The following is a 19,844-nucleotide window of genomic DNA, read 5'->3' as shown; positions in this document are numbered from 1 at the left end:
GTTTAGTAAAACAATAAATCGGCACCGCTAGATCCAGAGCGAAAATTTCTCCACTAAATTTAGCGGGAAAATGTCCGCGTGTAGCAAATTGTGTGGCAGAGTGTAAGATTTTTTTTTTTTCATGCAAGTCTTTTTGTTCTTTTCGTTCTTTTCTTGATTTTAGGCCGATCCAGAAAAGTGCAATTGCCTATGGACGTCTACCAGAGGGCAGCCAGGCTCCTTTCCTCCTCCACAGAATTCACTATGCTAGCAACTATAAAGCAAGAACTCAGGAACGTTGGCGCCATCCTCTCCTTCTCGGAGGGGGCAAATAGGTACGTCGAATTGCTCCAGTCCCCGAACATTTGGCCCAGTGGGACTTGTCCCTATGCGGAGAGCGAGTCATCTGCTCCTTGCACAGGGGTTGCGGTGATGTCAGAACGACGCCGAGCTATAATTAGAAGGATAGTGGGTATACCTCAATGCTAGATGCCCTAAGATCTACCTACAACTTTTTACAATCAGTTAAAAGGAGTTTGGCGTTCTGGATATCACCGCAACCCCTGTGCAAGAAGCAGGTGAACTTGCGCTCCGCAAAGTCAGGGGACGGCATGACTTGTTATGTTCGCGCTTTCTGGTTCGGGATTCGTTCCTCTACGTCCTTATCGGCCAGTGCCGCAATCTTACTGGTTGCGAAGCGATAAGATACACGGGATTCTCCACGCCCTTCGTTTCGTAAGCTGTCGGTGGCTCAGTATGTCAGAGGGACCAAAACCCTTTCAGAACAGGGTGGGTACGTGTAAGAATGCCTCACTGGCTAGGTGGCGCAAGCCGCCGCCCAATTAGCCCGTAAATTCATTTGTATGCATTCGGTTACCTCTCTATGTTAAGTGGCGCCAACTGGCCAACTCGCCCGATTCGAGGTGTTCAACCTTAAATCATGCGTGGAGCGTATTGGCATTTTGGTTAGAGGAAATAAATGACATATGCGTGTAAATTAAGATTGGTCCTTACATTTGCTCGGGTTTCTCGCGTTTCCTTGTCACTGCTTGTCATCACTTGCAAGGAGGGTACGCACTTACGCACTGGCACACTGGCGCCATCTATCGAATTGCCATGGAACCAGTCTTTACCATTTGCTCTATTTTCGCAGTTCTTGGCATTTTGAGAAACTGTAGTTGTTGCGCTCCTGCCCGTAGGTTTTTCGAACTTCAAAGTAGCGGCCGCAAGGACGAGATCCGGCTGCACTACAGCCACGCGAACGGCGAGCTGGTGGAGACGTTCCCCTACCGGTTGGCGGACAACACGTGGCACAGGCTGGCGGTGGCACTCAGCGGTGACAGTGTCGAGGTGTTCGTGGACTGCAACCGCATCTATTCTCGGGTGATAAAGAAGCTAGACCTGAACACTGCAAACAGGAACCTGTCCCTCTGGTTGGGACAGAGGAACCTGAAGCACTACTATTTTAACGTGAGTCGTGCCGCTTCTTGTTGTTGGACCCAAATTAATGGAGGTTTTGAACGAGTCGTGAGAGTATGGACCAATGGCGTAGCCAGGAGGGGGAGGGTAGGGGCGGGAACACCCTCTCTCCCTCGAAATCCGAAATGCAGCCAATGCAGCCCCCACAATATGCAAGATGCCTCCCCCTCTCTCCCCCAGAAAAAGTAACTGGCTTCACCAGTGGTACAAAGTACAAATCCACCTGCCTGTCATTCTTTGTCTGCCATATGTTGTCTTTTATTTTTCTTCTTGTGCGTGTGCCTGCCTTTATTTAGGCTGTCCTCATCATGACGTATTGCTAGTCACCTATGGCTTATCTTTTTCTTAGCTTGCAGTCAGTTGAACCCAGAAGTGGTCCAGTTGTCTATTTCTGTGTCATTAGCAATACTATCCAACCCTAAAACTCGGCACCTACATAGCTATATACCGTAGAATACCACGCATCTGCCCATTCCACATTAAGCACCCATATCCAAATTTCTGAGATCTAAAAAAATATGCACAGTACATTAATATGTAAAATTGATGACCAAACAAGCGCCCATCCCCCCTTTTTCGCAATTATCTCTAAATTTTGAGTGGGCAGTCACCCGGTATTTTACGGTAGTACTTACTACATTATGTTTCAGATATCAACTGTTCTCATTTGTGGATTTAGCCAAATTAAAGTTCCTTTTCGATTATAGGGGGTACAGCTAATAAAAGGCTTGCTTGTCACAGAACTACTATGTTAGCTTGTGGTTAATAGGTTCACAAAGTGTGCAATTAACACCTGATTATTTTACTTGTTCAACCGTAATGTAAACAAGTTTCCTTCAGCATGTGTTTTGATGAATGGGAGAGGTGTATTAGTTACATGCCAGTGCCTATAGAAGGCATCGTTAGAAGTTGTGACAGTCTGGATTCACTCTTTTTTTCGTCTACCATATATGTTGTAGACTGGTCACATTTCCTCCGATACAAAGCACCATCAGTAGATGTGTGAGCAAAAACTGTAGGAAAGCATTGGATATGTATGAGAGTGCATGAATTGCTTGGCCATGCTGCTGGCCTCGCTGGGTGGTTTTCTAAAAATAGGAAGTAGCATTCCGTATTAATATAGGCCAATGTTTGTCTGGCTGCATGTGTCGATACCCGGAGAACTGCCTCAAACTGGGCGGAATCTATTCATGTTGGGGACACTACCACCTGAAAATATGGCACTGTTGCCTCAATTTTTTCTAGAGCAGCGCCCTTGCGCTAACTGTGGCATCTCGTTCCAGGGTGTATTACAAGATGTCAAAGTTGTGTTCCGACCTCACGGGTTTCTTCTCCAGTGTCCTCAATTAGATACAGGTATGTTTTAGCATTAACTTTACCTCTCTGACATACTGTTGAAGAAAATCCAATACTCTGTTGGATTACTCAATTTCACGGGATAATCTAGTGCATGCTCTGGGAAGCAGAATTTTAAAATAAGTCTTAAGCTCAGTCATGGTAATTATTTTTTAATGGGACTCGTTAATGCATTTCATGAGAATGCCATAGCTCATTGCAAAAAAAAAAATATATATATTCCACAGTTACTGACTGGCCTATGTATAGTTGGCAGTTAAAGCACCAATCAAGTTCATTTGCCTAATGCAGTGATGCGATTGGTCAGTCATTTTGGAGCACCTTCTGGAGCAGCTAAGTCTATCTTGGGGTAGCGAAGGGAACTTTTGGATCATGAGCACGCACTTCATTTTAATTCATGCCACTGCTAATATTGCATTAAGGTTTCTGCATTGGCCTTTCAAACTGAAATGCAATGCCTACTTTGTACGCATGTGTGAATAGTGGATTTCTGGTTCAAAGCAAATTCGAAGCAAATGGTGGTTTTGGACGAATACCGCATGGATCAGATGGATAGATGGCGGTTTGAAAGAACCGCATAGATCGGTTTATTAACTTAATTCGCTTGGATTTACTACGGAGCTGCTCGAAGCTGGCGTACTCATTGAGAGTATGAATATATAAAACCTCTGGAGTCAAAAGAAAGAAAATAAAAAAATGTTTTTGTCTATGGAAAAAATATTGCTACGTCTTTTATCTCAAAATCGTCAGAAAATGGGCTTTCTGGCGTTTACTACGATTGAAAACTTTGTGAAATGGAAAGAAAATAGAATTGGCCTACGTATTCTTCACTTCATTTGGCCCAAATAAGCGCCACAGTAACATAATATGTTTAGTGTGTAGGCAAGGTGCAGGGAAAACATAGTTTTTGATTTTTCTTGATTTACTCAGGTGAGCCATTTTTTCGCACAATTTTAGCGAAAGCGTCCACCAACTTCAGGCACCTCTGTATTAACTCCTAGTACAATCAATACGTTAAGAACCCGATTCATGTCGTCCCTTCAAACGGCCATCGATCCTTCTGACCCACGCGGTATTTTCCAATCTAGTAATCGAGTAGTAGTTTCTGAGGGTCTTTCACTGCTGTACACCATGCTTAAACGAAAGTTCAGCTGAACTCCGTGAAAATTTTTTCCGAGTCCCAATCTTCCATTTCTCCAACACTAAGCTTAGTTAATTTTAATATAAGTATCAACTGTGCACGTGGCATGTAAACCAAAGATTTTTCGCAGCTATACTTATAGAGGGGATTTATAAATCTGCTTGCTATGTGCAAAAATATTTCTTCTATCCCGTATTTTACAAAACAAATCGAGTATGAGTGATGGCCGCGAGCTGTCAAGACATCGCTACCTAACACATATTCTTTCATAATCGCGGCGGGTGAGCCCCGTTGAGTGCGCTTCTCACCAAGAACACGTGCACTGCGGGAAAGCAATACCCACGAAGCCCGCGAGCTCCGCGGGTATTGCTTTCCCGCAGTGCAGAAGTGCTCGGTGAGAAGCGCACTCAACGGGGCTAACCCGCCGCAATCAACGATACGAAAGGTACAAATATCGCGGTTCACCTCGAAGCGAATATTGCATAGCGTCTCATTTGAAACTATTATTCAAAATTGCAAATATTCGCACAACACTTCTAGTTTGCCTTCCCCCTTCTGGGAAACCTTTTGTTAGCATCACTATCACAATTCCCTCGAACAAAGGACAAGCTGCTTGGTTGTGCGTAGAAGCACCAAATACAGCAACAAGATGCTGATTGATGAAGAGTATGAACTGCAGTGCATATATAAATATTTTCAGTGCAGATTTGAGGATAAGGCAAATAGTATGTTCCACTGAAATAATGTTAAAATAAAATTTAGAGTGCCCAAATTGGTGCTGTTCAAATTTTAAAGGATCAAATAAAACTGGAATACTTAAATCAGATATCAAAACACAACTTTTGTATCGGATTATGAACAAATATTTTATACGTCGAACTTCATAACAACAAACATTGGTATGTGATTGATAAATGTGCTTTCTTAAAAACAATCCCGCCAGACTGGTTAAGGTTGTTCCCAAGATTCTGTCCACTGCTCCTGCAAATTTAGTTTTACTGTGCCCTCAAACAGAGATGAAACCATATAAAGGTAATAATTAAACGGGAAAGTTGACATAAAAAGCAAACATATAGAGCAGCCCATACAAACCTTTTTGCAATACTCGGCTATCCTTGCTAAATCTAGTCTCAAAAAGATATTGTCTCAATATTTCAATCTATTATTATAATTGCTACAGCTTTATTCAAACCTGTGTGCCATGTCCCTCTCTTCTGGAAGAATGCTTTCCCCTTAGCACGTGGGTGTGCTGCGGTGAAGCAAGATACACAAAATTACAATGTCCATTCTGCGGTGGTCACTTCACTAGCACACTTAATGACGCTAACTTTAAATAGAGAGCTTGCTTTGTAGTATCGCTAGCTAGAAATAAGGGAAGGCCCACAAAACACGAGGACGGACGACTAACCTGCCAGGACAGACGATGCACATGAGAAATATTGCAAAACTTCAGAGTACTGTCAGTGTTTGATAGAGATGAGATCAAATAGTACATTGTTGAAAGTTCTCAAAATTTACTCAAGCCTACTGTAACAATCTGGCTGTGTAGCATGGTGAGCACTTTTGCACAGTTTGGCGCAAATTCTGGGGTAATCTCATCGCTGCTAAGAGGGCAAGCTCGATTGTCCCTATAGGGTTGCTTCATTTGTATTCAATTACTCGTGTGAAAGTATATATAATAACAATTCAGTATTGATTAAATATAAAACCACCGTTAATTTTGTTTCGCTTAAATTAATAAGTCAAGTCAAAAATTTTGAGTGTCATCATTTATCACAATTCTGTGCTGGGTCTACATAGAGCAGAAGAGGAATTTCAAGTGTCATTAGAAAAGTTGTGTTTAAATACTAAACTGGATGGTGCACTCAATTGCATAGCCCAAAAATTTTGGGTTCTGCCTTTCCCCACTTGTAATTTGTTTTGTAACGTGAAAAAAGAAAACTTTTGTAGGGTGGTTTTGTTCTCTCTGAACGTGAAGTTACCGGGAGTTTTTCGCAGTAGTGGCGAGTTAAAAGGCTGACACGACACCAGTTCGCACCGAAAGAAGCAATCTCTGCTTATTTTCTTTTTAAATCCTGTATTAATCCATTTTTCCACAAAATCTAAAATGTAGGCAGTTTTTACCTCGACACTCAAATCGAGAATTTATTGAGCACTGCTCTGTTTCATAGTAACTTGAAACCGTAACGATAATGTGAGACCGGGACTTTGCCATGTTCCAAGTTATAACGAGATGGAGAGTGGCAGAAAATTTATTTGGGATTAGGTAACACTGGAGTAGCTACTACTATACTGCTGTGTAAAGTATTGAACCTGCATAGGATTCTCGAAATCGCCGAGTGAAACTGTTTTTCTTTTTTTGCCGCGCAGAGTGCCCGACCTGTGGCCAGTTTCAGGAGCTCCAGCAGTCTGTGAATCAACTAAAGACATACATTATAAATTTGACGCAGAGGGTAAGTTTGGATTGAGTTTCCTTTCCTGCACGATCTTGACACAACTGGACTTTGAATGGCCCCATTCAGTCTGGAGCATGGGGTGATGAAAAAATGGCCCAAAATTTAAGGCACAATAAATAAAGCGCTTCTTCGATGTGAAAGGCCCAGGACAAAGCAAAAGGACTTTGGTTGGAGTTTTGAATTTCAGTCAGTCTATTATTTTCCTAACCGGAAAGATTTCTGTCAAAAATGTTTACGTTCAAGTGCTCAATCTGCTTTTTCTTTTTACTGGTCTGTGTAATGTTTAGTGCTTTTCTTTTTACTCGTAGCATGGCATTGTTAGTCCGTACGAGCAATTACGTTTTATTTTTTTTTTAGTCGAACTGCAGCCATGGACTACTAGTGGGGCAGTGAGTCCTTATGGGGAGTGTTCCCTGGTAGCCATAGCTGTGTGCACGACTGCTGAGCAAGTGCTGGTAGCGAGCTTCCACAGTTATTTCGCAATGTGCATTCCACACCATCAGGGTTGCCGGTCTTAGCAGCCTGTTAATGTGTGCTCGTTCTGACATGCGTCTTAAACAGTGCCCTTAAATATGCTGTCCAGTGAATACTCCCTATTAGGGGCCTAAATCTGCAAAAAAGCGCCAATGTTGGGTTTGCACTAACAGTGTCTGCTGTTGTAAAATTAATGCACCAAGGAATCTTTACCATGTCATTTATTCTACTATATCAGTGTCTCAAAGATGTGTATTACTATCATGGGTTTACAACTACTTTGCTTTACTCTAATAAAAAAGTTGTAAGCTTTTAATGCCCCTGCATTTGCACCAGTAATAAAGCTATTAATTTAGTTTATAAGAAAAACAGAACTTGTTTTAGTAGTCCAGCTGTGTTGTAAAATGTGAATATGGAAAGTTTCTTTTTTTCCAAATTTATTTTAATTAGTAGGCCCCAAAGTGTTTGACTGCAATTTTGTGTCCAAATTTCCAGTTAATTGAGGCTGAAGAGAGGATAGCTTCGGTTGAACAATGCGAATGCCAAAAGAGCTGCCGAGTCAACGGTACGGTCCGGCCCGATGGCTCTATTTGGAAGCAGGACTGTGATATTTGCACCTGTGCTGTGAGTACCCTTCGCTCCCCTCCGACGTGTTAACTTCCATAGACACCGTACAAAGATGCATGCCTAAACATTCGAGGTCTCAGCCTCGCTGCAAGACCCACTTGCTTGTCAATGATGCTGCCGTGTCTTCCGCAGAGTGGCGGTCGTTCTGTATCTCTTTTCCGGTCGCCTTTTTCTCGCAGCAAGGAAAAGTGGAGTGCCGGCCAATCAGCTGCCCCACGCCACCCTGCAAGCACCCCGTTCTCCAGCCAGGAGAATGCTGCCCCAGCTGCCTCAGTGAGTATACTCCCCTTCCTTGTTTAGGGGCACCAATACATCCCTTTAAGAAATTCAGTCTGGGAACTTTGATCACTATTATCACGCCAGTTTTATAGTAGCTGTGCCAAACTATTGGCAGCCTTCTTGAGGCAGATGAAGAAGAAGTTCAAGGTATTACCCAGTGGAGAATACCTATATACGAGGCCTGTACGTTCGAGACATTGGTACAATGCAACGCACAAATTGGATACGACAGCTGCATAAGCGTTTATTTTTCGGAATATGGTCCAATCAATCTTTTGGCACAAGTTTGGCTCTAAAGCCGTTCGGTGGTGAAATTGAATCGAGAGAGTTGTGTCGCAGCTTTGTACTCGTCAGTTCTTATGTTTGCACCAATAAAACAAACAAATGGAGAAAGACTTATGAGGTGATCGAGGTACCAACTCTCAACTGCCGTGACGTGCGAAAGGGGTGTTGCCCGATGAAATACAGTTTCATGACCGCCTTTAGTTTGTCGTATGTAAAACTGTTTTTTGAGCCACCCCTGGTGGCTCTGAACTCGAGAAAGGTCTGTTGGCTCCTTACAAAAAGAGTGTATTCAAGTGCATAGCCACAAAATTGCGTGCAAAGATGGAAACATTTTCAGAAAACTGCCGCTGCACGTCTGCCCGAAAAAATAAATCCCTTTTCCTGCATGCATCGCTACATTGCAGTGAAATAGCAGACTGCTGAGAAATCCAGTTGACCTTTTGGCAAATTACCCAAGCGCCAAGGAGAGTGCCGGGAGCATGGGCACATGCCCTGCACATGCTCACCTTATCCGTACAAAAGATCAGAAGTAAATACCCAAAACAAAGCATGGGCAATGTGTCATTTGTTTTAGATTTTTGCTTTAGAAGAGTTGCTGCTGAGATGCCAGCACATGCGGGGCGCGTAATCGTGCTTGTGTCGTTTGGTGCCTGGCTAATTTAACAAGTGGTCTACTCATCTCGTCGAATTCACCGCTGCCCTCTTGAGAGAGTTACGTCATACTTGTTGTTGATTTTGGAGTCCGAAATTACTGGAGATTCGAGAAGGCATTGCAGGAGGCTTTGCTTTGATGTGTTCACTTCAGGACTTAAATACCAGATGCTTGAAAAGTTTACTACACAGGGTTTAAATATGTGCCACAGTTCCTTTACCAGCTTGTGGCACAGGTTGGTGCAAGACATTACCTCTGTGCAGATGTGATGTGCGCTATAGTCGGTGACTCGCTCGCTGCCCTCTGCTAGGTTTTGACTGCACGTGTTAATGCGGAAAGCTGTGGAGTGTCTACTGAATTCTTAAACCTTTCACTGACGTTAAGTATTTGCCCATGAGTGCTGCAGCGAAGGAGTGAGAGAGCATGTGTCTAGATCAGGCCATCTTCAAACGATGCAGATTTCAAACGGCTGCGGTTCAAAATCGTTTGTCAGCCATGCACCTTTCTTGTAGCTATTTGTTATGCAAGTGGCTCTTGCGTCTGATTAGCAAATCAAGTACCACATTTTCCGGTCTATATGTCGTGCCGATCGCACCAATCTGTATTTCGCGCTTAGTATACACCATAGGATACGGTAGTCTGTCCTCAAGTGAAAGCAGCGGCACAGTGCAGGGGGATTGTTTTTGGTGTTGGAACTTTGGGATGTAATGCCCCACAAACCCGTTTTGTGTTTCAGAGCGCTGTTTTCTGAAACAGGTTCTCTATGACCACGGAGAGCAAGTTACACAAAAGTGTGTGCAGTGCAACTGCAGCGTAAGTAAACTCTTCTTTCTTTTCTTTTTTTTTTCTTCGCAGTTTGACGGGGAAAAGATGGCATTCATACTACCAGACTCGTTTGAAAGATTTCTACTATGCTGCCGCATTTGAATCTTTAGGTGTTGTTCCTACACATAAGCACGCTGGCAAGCTGTTTTATTTTTTTATATACTTTTGCATTCTTTATGCCAGGGGTTTCTAAACTTCTTGGCTAAAGGGACGGACTAGCGATCTGTCGTAGTCTCCAGGGCCAGAAAAATAGAGTAACTATAAAAGAGAAAGACTAAGCAAAAAACTGAAAGGAATATTAAAGTATTAAAAGAAAAAAAAACCTGAGGTGGATAACTACATATACTTCATATTAAAATTTAATATTCAATTAATATGACATTACACAGCACTTGCGACCAATAAAACTCGCCAGGCATAAATCAAAGCGCGAAACTGGCACGTTCGCGCAGTGCTGAAGACTGAGTGATAAAACTAATGCTGACAGCATGCAATAGTCGTGACAGAAAACACAGATGTATTGTACTTCAGAACGCAATGGAATTTTACCATAGTTGCATAGACGCGAAGCAGGGGACTAAGAATGGTAATGCTAGTGACGGCAATGTTCAACTGATAATACGACAAGAGGGACCTGCATTACGATGCAGTTTCGCTCATTCCGTCTGGTATCTTAGTTTGCGTAGCCGGCCCGCAGACCAGGGTTTCGAGTCCCCTGCTTTGTGCAAACAACCTTTGAGATCAATGTGCAGGTCACTCAGTATTTTATATATACTGGCTCCGGCTTTTGCTTTCTTTGTTCTTTGGGAGTGCAGTATGGATAGGAATGCCTAAATGGGATAAAGGCAGGTTTTTGGGAGGTTTTTTGTACGGTTTGTAGGATGGATTTGATAGCTAAGTTGATCTTGCTGAAGAATTTTGTCAGGTGGCTTTGAGGGGAAGTGAACTGCAGTAAATGGTGTGCTTGTTCACGAATGAACCAAAAAATGCTACAATACAATCGGAGGTTAGAGGAATTGTCTGGTAAAATTTTGTCTTTCAGAAAACGACCAAATTACATAACCATTGCTTTTAGGACTAGCAGCCTCACAATTTCAGAATATTTAATCTTCCGCCGCACAAGTCATTCAATTTTAAACAGCTGCAATACATGCGGCGTTTTCGTTGGCAACGGCTGAGGCTTCGACGTAACATTGTGCAAAGAGGGCCACGACAGATCTTGACTACTGTCTCAGTAAAATAATTTCGTTCTAAGAAAGACAAGATTTACGGTATTGAGGGGAGCTCAATTCTTCGACGATTATTTTTGTATGCACCACCAACCATGTTGATCAAAACCGGAAACAAGTCTACGCCCGCAACTCGGACGTTACCACGCCCAATGTGACGTCACGACAGGACCAGCCCTGCGTACTTGCGAAATTCGGCGTCAAGTTTCGTGTTGATGTTCGTAATTGATTTAACGAATAGTATTGGGGTGCCCTTTAATGAAATAAATATCACACCTGACTGTATTTAGACCCGCCCTACGTGACCAGCGCAAATACTTCGTGACTTCCGGATATCACCGGTTTCTCGATTGAGTCATAGTACAGATACTTTTTTTGAACTGAAACCAGATTGTGTTTGGATGTTTTTCGGCTTCACGTATCTGCTCTTGCATAACTATGGCTGGCTGAATGCTGGATAGTCTACATGTTTTCTGCCATTCTTACTGGCTTCTAATTTTTGAACTTTTCAAACTTTAGTGTAAAGTTCACATGATTCTCCAAATCTTGCAGGACGGACAAATGACATGCCGTAGGATTGACCAGAAGACATGCCCAGCTTTGACATGCCCCGAATCTCAAAGGTTCAGCGTGCCAGGGGAATGCTGCATGTTTTGTCCAGGTGTGTCTGTCTATACGTCCTTCTCTACGCGTCGTCATCAACATTCTTTGTTTTTGGTTGCCGTAAACCATCGGCTGTCTATAATCTAACAATCTATAGCCGTACTCGTAAGTATATATGCCTCCCAACAAAATGGCCTTGTTAGAAAGTCTAAAATTTGTCTAGATTATTCTCTTTCAACCTTGCAGTTCTGAAATTTACTCAATGATCTCTTTGTATAAAAAGCCATGCTTTTTTATTTTGAAGTCAGCCAAGTAAATCTGAGAACTTCTCTCATTAAGAGTTTCCCTAATCTCACTTTTGTACACACAATACATCATTTTGTATTCCAGAGTTTGTACAAATGGTCACTTCTCCTCTCCCATTGACTAAATATGAGGATGTAAGGGGAAATATTTTTAACCCTACTAAAATATTAAACTGCAGGTCTAAAAAGAAAGAAAGAAAAGCGATTGTCAATGCTTTTTTTAGTTTGAAAGACATTCACGTCTGTTGCGTGTTGGTCCCTTGTCTGAACATTGCGTCTTCCAAACACTTAATATCTTCTCTGGGTTTGATTTTAAATCGTGGGTGTTGTCGTTGTCCCGTGCAGGCGTTGACTACTGTGGTCGGGGCCACGATTGTGACGTGAATGCAACCTGCATCAACCTCCAGACCAAGTATGCCTGCCAGTGCAACACTGGCTACAAGGGGAATGGCAGGTCCTGTGAGGGTACGTCAACTGGCCTACGCACCCCCTAACAGTGGAAAAGATCAAGTTTGGAGATTGAGTTCTCTCGTAAATTAGAGGTTAGACAGTGCAAGGTCGGTCTGCCATAGTATGGGGACATTGGTTCATGGTGTAGATCAAAAATTGAATCTGCGTAGTGCTACTACTTTCCCGGAGTCTTCAGCCTGGATCACACTGGGGTGATACTAGTGTTCACTCCGTGTGCTCCGAGCTGAGGTTCTCTTTGTCCTACAACTAGCTTTTTCTATATTGCTGGATAATGCCCTAGCTCACTTGACTGTGGCATGTCAAAGTATGACTCTTTTTAAGGAGACCTAAACTGAGGCATTGGGAGTAGTAGCCATGATGGTTTGGAATGTAGGGGCTTGATTATTTTGCTAACAGTAATCCGTTTCTCCACATTACATCGTAGCGCTCTTCCAAGTGTGCACATATGCTTGGAAAAAATTTTTTTTCAGGTAGACTTTATCTTTTTTTGTTGTTTCGAGCTTTGTTTATTTGTCTCTTGCCTCTGGACGCTTCCACATTCTGTTTTGTTATATCAACATTATTTTGGTCGCTATGCACAAGTCCTTACACCCAGGGACCTGGGGTTCCCTAAACCCTCACATTTTCTTGACCGTACCCAGCCTTAAGTAAAGTATTCTTTTGGTCAAGCACTATTTTACAGAGCCTAAGTCATAGATTGAAGCGTAACGCTGTGCCAAACACTCTCTAGTATCTGCGTCATTGTTTACAAAGTCTGTGTGCTCCTGCACTGCTTTGCAAGCCAACACCGATACCAGGGAGCGTTCCTCGACTAGTGAGAGGTCTTGTTCCATTTCCCGTGGGAGTGCGTTTACGCTTACACTTCCGCGGTTCCTCGCAGACGTGGACGAATGCCTGAAAGAGGGAGGATTTGACGGCCACCACTGCCAAGAGAGTACTCGCTGCGTGAATACGCCTGGTGCCTACACCTGCGAATGCCTGCCAGGATTTCGCAGGGTCGATGCCTACAACTGCGAAGGTATGTGCCGCGGGTCTCCCGCCGACCGCGGAAACCCGGGAGTTTCTTAGAGAGGCTTAAATAGGCTGGGGGAAGCGTCTGGAAATCGAGACCGGAGGGGTATGCACTACCGGGATACTCAACAGGAATTTGCGCTCGCACAACAATTTTCTACCAGCTATATAAATATCTGTAGCGTTTGGAGGGCTAGCTCTTGGCACTTTTGCGTTTCTGCCCGGGTTCACAGTGTTTACGACATTTGGTTTCCAAAGCCCGCGCTGGGACGGTGACGAGTCCTAAAGGTTAGTTTTGACGTTACACTTGGGAGTCCCACGATACCATCGCGTGGTAGAGGAGCTATGAATGCTATGCATCTAGAGTGCCTTTCGGATATATAGAAGACACTGGCAGTCTGTTGTTTTATGAATGTGGGCAGAATTGGAAGACGCATTGCATAGTTTTTAATGTTCCAGCGCAGCTGCCAGTCAGTTAAGAGAGTATACCAATACGCAGGTCGCCCCTCAGCCCCAGAGCTTCAAAACAACATTTTTCATTTTGAGATGAACCCAGATGAGGGGTCACTTGAATATGCTGTACTGCAAGCTACGAAGCACGGAAAGATTCGAATATAGAATTGCAATTGTCGACGGTGCACTCGACGAGTTTTCGCAGCTGGCTGCTTGTGTTGTGGAGTTCTTTTTGCCTGAATTGTGCGATGCAAGAGAGCGAGGCATATTTGTTTTGTTGGAGATTCATAAGGAGCATGCAAAATGGTGATCAATGGTGCTCAGACAATATGATCAGAGGGTGTGAGCAAAGGTCACAAGGACTTGTGATATGTCAGAATTCGCTTAATTACCTAAGCATAGGCATGCATTTTTTTCATCACATCACCTTGATCCAAAAGTAAGCTTGTGGCTAGATATAAAAGAAAATACCTTTCTTTTGATAGGTGACGCATAAAAGTTTCGAACCCAATTGTGAACAGGAGCAGGGTTGTGATACTTCTATACCAAAGTTCACACTAGTTTGTGAAAGTATTGATTTGGAAACTATAGTCTGCTGCAAGTTTAGGCTAGCAGGACAAGTCCCTCGTACAAAGCTTTTTGCTTGCCATGATTGGTGGTGTCCTCTCCACTCGCCACCTCTCGAGCATTTGCTCTGCTAAACTGGAAGATGGGAGGGCTTTGTGGAAAGAGCTTGACCCTAGCTGCAACAGACTATAGTAGCGATAGATAATTCATTTGGCTAGCTTCACACCATCGTAACTTAATATTGCTACATGCTGTAGAAGAAACAAGAGGAATATGTTGTGCATACCTAACCTTAATATTGTCAGAGGCTGTAGAAAATACAATTGGATGTTATGCAATTATGATGCAGGGATCCAAAAACAAGAGTAGTACCACCACAAGGATTGGCAGTCATATCGTCCCTCTATTTTCTGCAGCCTTTCTAAGATAACATAGTAGGAGGCACTATACTTAAATCTGCGTCCCCTGTCCGCTGACCCTGTGAATGACGCATCACTCTGCCACGCCTTCGCAGAACATGACGAGTGCGCTAGCAATGAACACAACTGCCATAAGGATGCAAGGTGCATCAACACAATGGGAAGCTACAAGTGTGAATGTCTCCCAGGCTACCGTGGCGACGGTATTACCTGTGAACGTGAGTATCAACGACTTTCGCAATAAAAAGCGTCTTTGTGGTCGGCTTTTCACAGTTAGCGATGTGCTCACTAAGACGTCTTTAGTGGAATAAATTCTGCTTGCATTGACGGAAATAACAGCAATGTCAGACTCCCATCTTTGACGGCGTTGGTTTAAGAATGCGACAACTCCAAACTTTCCCCAAACTTTTTACACCCGTTATCAATCCTGCCGTTCACAACCGATGACACGTAGCCAGGATCACAACTCATGATGCCGTGATGAGACAATTTCTGGTTGCAACGTCACGGATAGGAACTATAGAAGGCTCCACCAAAACGTTTTAGCACCAATACTAACATGGATGTCCTGGATATAATTCTAGCATGAATGAAAGGAGTTGATTTTGAGTGTTGTTGTGAAAGTAAATGCAAGATCTTGGGGATGGTGTGTTAAAACAACTACAGGCATCTGGCATGTCCTAATGAAAAGCTGAGGATTAGTTCGGACTGCCTGGGGGTCTTTGGCGTGCCGCCGAAATTTCTGACATGCTCTCAGTCATATTATAAGCTTGGGGATTGGTAGCCTAAACTTGAATCCACTGACGTAGCCTACTGCCTGAGGTCCTTTTATAAATTTTGTCAATTACTGGTCGTGGCGCTGCTGTGAATTTCAACAGTTGAGTTGTGTAGGAACCAATTGCATTGGGCAATTTGGGCTGTTTTTTTTTAAAACTTGCAGAGTTTGGCAACTACAACTGGGAGTTTGGCAACAGTGCCATTGAACAGCTACTGTACAACTGGGAGAGAACATAACAACTACAACTGGGAGGCTGGCAACAGTGCCAGGTTGAATTATTCATGTGCTAGAAAGCGTAGGGCATCTCTCTACGAAATGGTACCCAACTTGAATTTTGTGCCGTTATCAAGCTGGCTAGACTTGTTAATGCTTTCCCATCCGCCAAAGCTCTGGCTCCGCATCCTCTTATGTCACCGTGTTGAGTGCTTTCTTCTACTCTCCTTCTTGCACTGAGGAGAAGCAGTACATAGAGGAGGAAGCATTCAGCTGTTTGCAAAAATTGTCAACATTTTTCGGTCTCTTTAGTTTTGGTGCTCACAAAGTGTCTACCCAATTCTACTGTTTGTATTTAAATTTTAGGCCAAGATTACGCTGTTATTTTGTAACCATAACCTGACCCTTCGACATCTTCCAATGTCCCTTATGTCTTTTCAGCCATTCGCCCCGTGCTCTAGCTGCAGTCCCTGTACGCTTCATGTCCTAGCTAGTCATTCTAATGATCAGCTGGAGTGACTAGAAAAGTTGACAGTTGTGCAGGTGTGAAGAGACATTTGTACAGCCTTTGTTTTATTGTTAGTTCCTTGCCTTGCAGCCATATGCAATCAGACCTGCCTAAATGGTGGAAAATGCGCTGCCCCCAACGTTTGCAATTGCCGTCGCGGTTACAAGGGAAGCAGCTGTGAAATTGGTGAGTTGTTGAGGGCTCCGACTTCCACGTTTTGTTTCCCTGAAATGGTAATAGCTTGAGCTTGTTCAAGACGTGCACTGCTAGTGCCTCTCATGGTGTGACTAGACATGCAATAGTGAGTGCATGTGGTTTGTGCTTGGAATAGGGGCTAACGTTGTGCTTTCTAATTTTGAAGAGATAAATTTGTTACTAAAGTTTTCGTGATGAGCTGGCATCTGGGTGCTATGACATCTCCCATATGGATTCCTAATCTGTGTAATGAGGTAAAATATGCAAGCTTTTTGCAAAATGAAAATAGGCTTCATATGGTTCCCTGATAAATTACGCAGTGAATATGTAAATAATAAGTTGACTAGTGGTCGTGGAAGGGACTTGAGACATATTTCAGCGAGCATTAAGTTGGTGTCGGTTCGATAATCAACCAAAGGCAGCATATCCCACATCGTTGTTTTTTTGTTGCTGTTTTTTGTTCTGATAGTATTTATAGTTTGTTATACTCTTGATAGGGTGACCAGACGTCCCGTTTTGGCCGGGACAGTCCCGTTTCTGAGGTCCGCTTCTGCCGTCCCGTCTTTTTGTCCCAATAAGGAATCGTTTCCCGTTTTCGCAGGAGTGCATAGTTTCGAAATTGGCACCAAACCGAAACTATGCCTACTCGTTACAAGTATATCTCACAATGGCTATACGCGCGACGCTAAACTTGGTGGGTCTGGTATAAAACGAATGGTTACCAAAAGCTTCAATTTGCAATAAAAAACAGGGAAAAGGTAGCGTAGATTAGTGGTAAGGTGCCTGCTTCATTCGCAGCGGACACAGGTTCAATCCAGAGACCGTGCTAACTTTATATTTTTTTCGAACATTTTTGTTGTGCATTTGGCAATATTTACATTTATTTTTTACAATGAACACTGAAGAAGAAAAAAAACTACTAATCTTGTCGACGAAACATTGCTGAACTAAATAGAATGCGACTCCCTTTCCGGCGGCTTGGGTTAGCTTGGCTTGCTGGTTGTACGGTGGGGCCAAGTGGGTTGATAGTTTTTTAATGTGCAGCCGCATACTATCGTCGAGAAGCGGCGTAGACGCAGGCGGGATATATTTACCCAGAGAGTAAAGTTTAGTGCGGTATGATGACGTTTTGAAATAAAGACAGTTATTTCATTAAATTGTTTCTTCTAATCTCAATCTCTAAGACAATGAAACCCCCCCCCCCCCCCCCCCCCGTTTTCTACCTTGAGGAATATGGTCACCCTAACTCTTGACTAACTATGCAATGAGTTATGCATGAACCAATTTTTTATGCTCAGGTGATCGCTATCACCAAACATTATAGAAACGCAGTAATCCCTCGTTATGAAGAAATCACCGAAATGCATGCATTTTTAACTGCATTATTCCAAGCGTGTCGGCAGCCGACCACGCTCATTACGAAAGCCGCTGTGCCGAAAGCATGCAAGCCTACGTGGAGGTGCACAAAGACCCTTGCGTTCCCTCCCCCTTCTCCGCCAAGGCAAAAGCATACTGGGAAAATAGTGTGAACGGGTGACAGAGGGCAGAGCGCAGAGCTGGCAAGGCACAGCTGCCGAAAAGTGGACGCGGGCGGGGAGCGACGTCAACGTTCCGACGCTACTCTCGGCGGCTGACGCTGCACGACTATTGTCTGAATCTTGTAAAGGGAGCGATGGAGCCCAGAGGGGATCATCCCTTTGGGAGCCCCCGACGCTTGCACCTATGCATGTGCGCCTGCGGCGTAATACGCGCACATCTGCATCGTATGGGAGATTGGGAGTGTTTGCCTAAAACCGCTTAGATCTGCATGGTTGAGTAAAGGGCCGGCCCAAGTCCATAATCGCCAAAAAATTAGACATTCCGGTATCGGCTGTTTGACACTGTCCACCATTTTGCAGAACAAGCAAAGCATATTGGAGGGGTTCGAGAGGTTTCTCATGTAGGAGAAAGCGCGCCTGCAACCCGAAGATGAGATTACCAACTGCTTTGTGCACATCGAATTATCTATTGTGAGCTTGCTTGCCGAGCCAGCACACGGTTTCCATAGCTGCTACAATCTCTGCAGGAGTTTGTGAAAACGTGTTGGCAAAGCCACGAGGATAACTTTGATTCGTGTGCGCTTGTCAATGTGGACATTCTTGTTGTTGCCCCTGCCACGGATGCTGCGAACGTAGACCTTGCTTGCAACCAGGGTAAACGCGAAGTGACGTCGGAGAGGCACCTCGGGAAACGTTGACGACTGCAGAGACGCGAAACATCCTATGGCTGCTTTGAAACAAAGTGGAGTGCAGCGGCAGTGAAAGCGTTCTTGTGATGCCTGGAGCAGTTCGAGGAGAACTGATGCCTGAATAAAATCATCGGCAAACTCCATTTAATTATATTTTTACTCGTTAAAGCTGCCTTGAGAAGTTCATAACCAAGGTTTGTTTGATTAAATATACGGTCAGAGTTGCGCAGTGTTCCCAACCATCTTCAGAGCTGCTGGCAGTGTTTTCTTTTTAGCTCTATCGCTTTTATCAAATTATTGCTTATATCATATTTTTTTGCCGTCCCGTTGACTACCTTGTAATGAGGGATTACTGTATATCGGTAGGGCTGCCAAAGGCAAAACACTGCTTCGTATCGCATGTTTATTAAACTGCATCCTTGACTTTTTGTGCAGACGTAAATGAATGCTCGGAGAACGTTCACCAGTGTCACAAAAACTCCAACTGCATCAACATGCCCGGCTGGTATTACTGCGAGTGCCACAGGGGCTTCCAGAGCAATAAAGACGACGACTTTGGTGCTTCGTGCGAAGGTATGTTAAGCTTGAAAACGTTGTGTGTGGATGGATGGAATTGGCAGTACCTTCTGTACCGGGCAGTAGCTTGTGCCACCTTGCCTCGCAGCTCCTGCAGTAGAAACATGCGAGATGCGAACGGGATAAGAGAAGCTGGTCTCACAAGGAAACCTTGATGTCTATTGAAAACTGCACTAAGCCTTCGACGGTTGGTTGTCTGTAGACAGGAGCCCATTTTATTTGTTTGGTTCTTTTTTTATTGGCAACTTGTACAGTCTAAGCTCGTTATAACAGACCTGGTTACAACAGACATTTGGGTTTAACATACCGATCTGTGAAGTTCGGTTGGTCTTCCTCTATGCACCTTTGACTCAACTTCATAGCTGCATTCAAAATACTCCTTTTAAAACAGACCAAAATCTTGGTCAAAATCAAGGTCTGTTATAACGAGCTTAGACTGTATGACCAAAAGCATTGTTTTGATCAGTCTTCCATGATTAGCCAAACACTCATTATGACGTCTTGAACAGGATTAATTCTGTTTTCATTGATGAAGATAGGCGTAATGTCAGACTATCAACTCTAATGGTATTGGTATAAGAAATGATGACTCCAAGGTTTCACTGTGTTAATTTCTAGACATATCATCGAAACTTGTTCTTTGTAACTGATAATCCTGGTCATCACGAGGTAGGAACCATAAGAAGGTATCGCCAAAACATTTTGTTGCCTATAGTTCGTGGTTAGATGGCATATA

The 19,844-nt window shown here is 43.6% G+C and overlaps 1 protein-coding gene across 1 annotated transcript in view; it reads left to right on the top strand.

Moving 5' to 3' along the window:
- LOC8028364 (protein kinase C-binding protein NELL2) overlaps positions 1-19,844 on the top strand; it is a gene marked incomplete in the record, with an annotated part of 58,704 nt that overhangs the window by 24,293 nt on the left and 14,567 nt on the right. Inside the window, 13 exon segments of the mRNA XM_042293448.1 lie at positions 174-314; positions 1,179-1,449; positions 2,742-2,814; positions 6,326-6,408; positions 7,381-7,509; positions 7,692-7,785; positions 9,465-9,541; positions 11,335-11,443; positions 12,036-12,155; positions 13,042-13,179; positions 14,707-14,829; positions 16,201-16,296; positions 18,968-19,105. Of these exon segments, the coding sequence (XP_042149382.1) occupies positions 174-314; positions 1,179-1,449; positions 2,742-2,814; positions 6,326-6,408; positions 7,381-7,509; positions 7,692-7,785; positions 9,465-9,541; positions 11,335-11,443; positions 12,036-12,155; positions 13,042-13,179; positions 14,707-14,829; positions 16,201-16,296; positions 18,968-19,105 (1,592 nt within the window).

Source organism: Ixodes scapularis, unplaced genomic scaffold (genome assembly GCF_016920785.2).
Source record: "Ixodes scapularis isolate PalLabHiFi unplaced genomic scaffold, ASM1692078v2 PGA_scaffold4__175_contigs__length_147842914, whole genome shotgun sequence".
NCBI classification, from domain to species: domain Eukaryota; kingdom Metazoa; phylum Arthropoda; class Arachnida; order Ixodida; family Ixodidae; genus Ixodes; species Ixodes scapularis.
The sequence above is the reverse complement of the archived record's forward strand: the minus strand, read 5'-3'. Positions and strand labels throughout refer to the sequence as shown.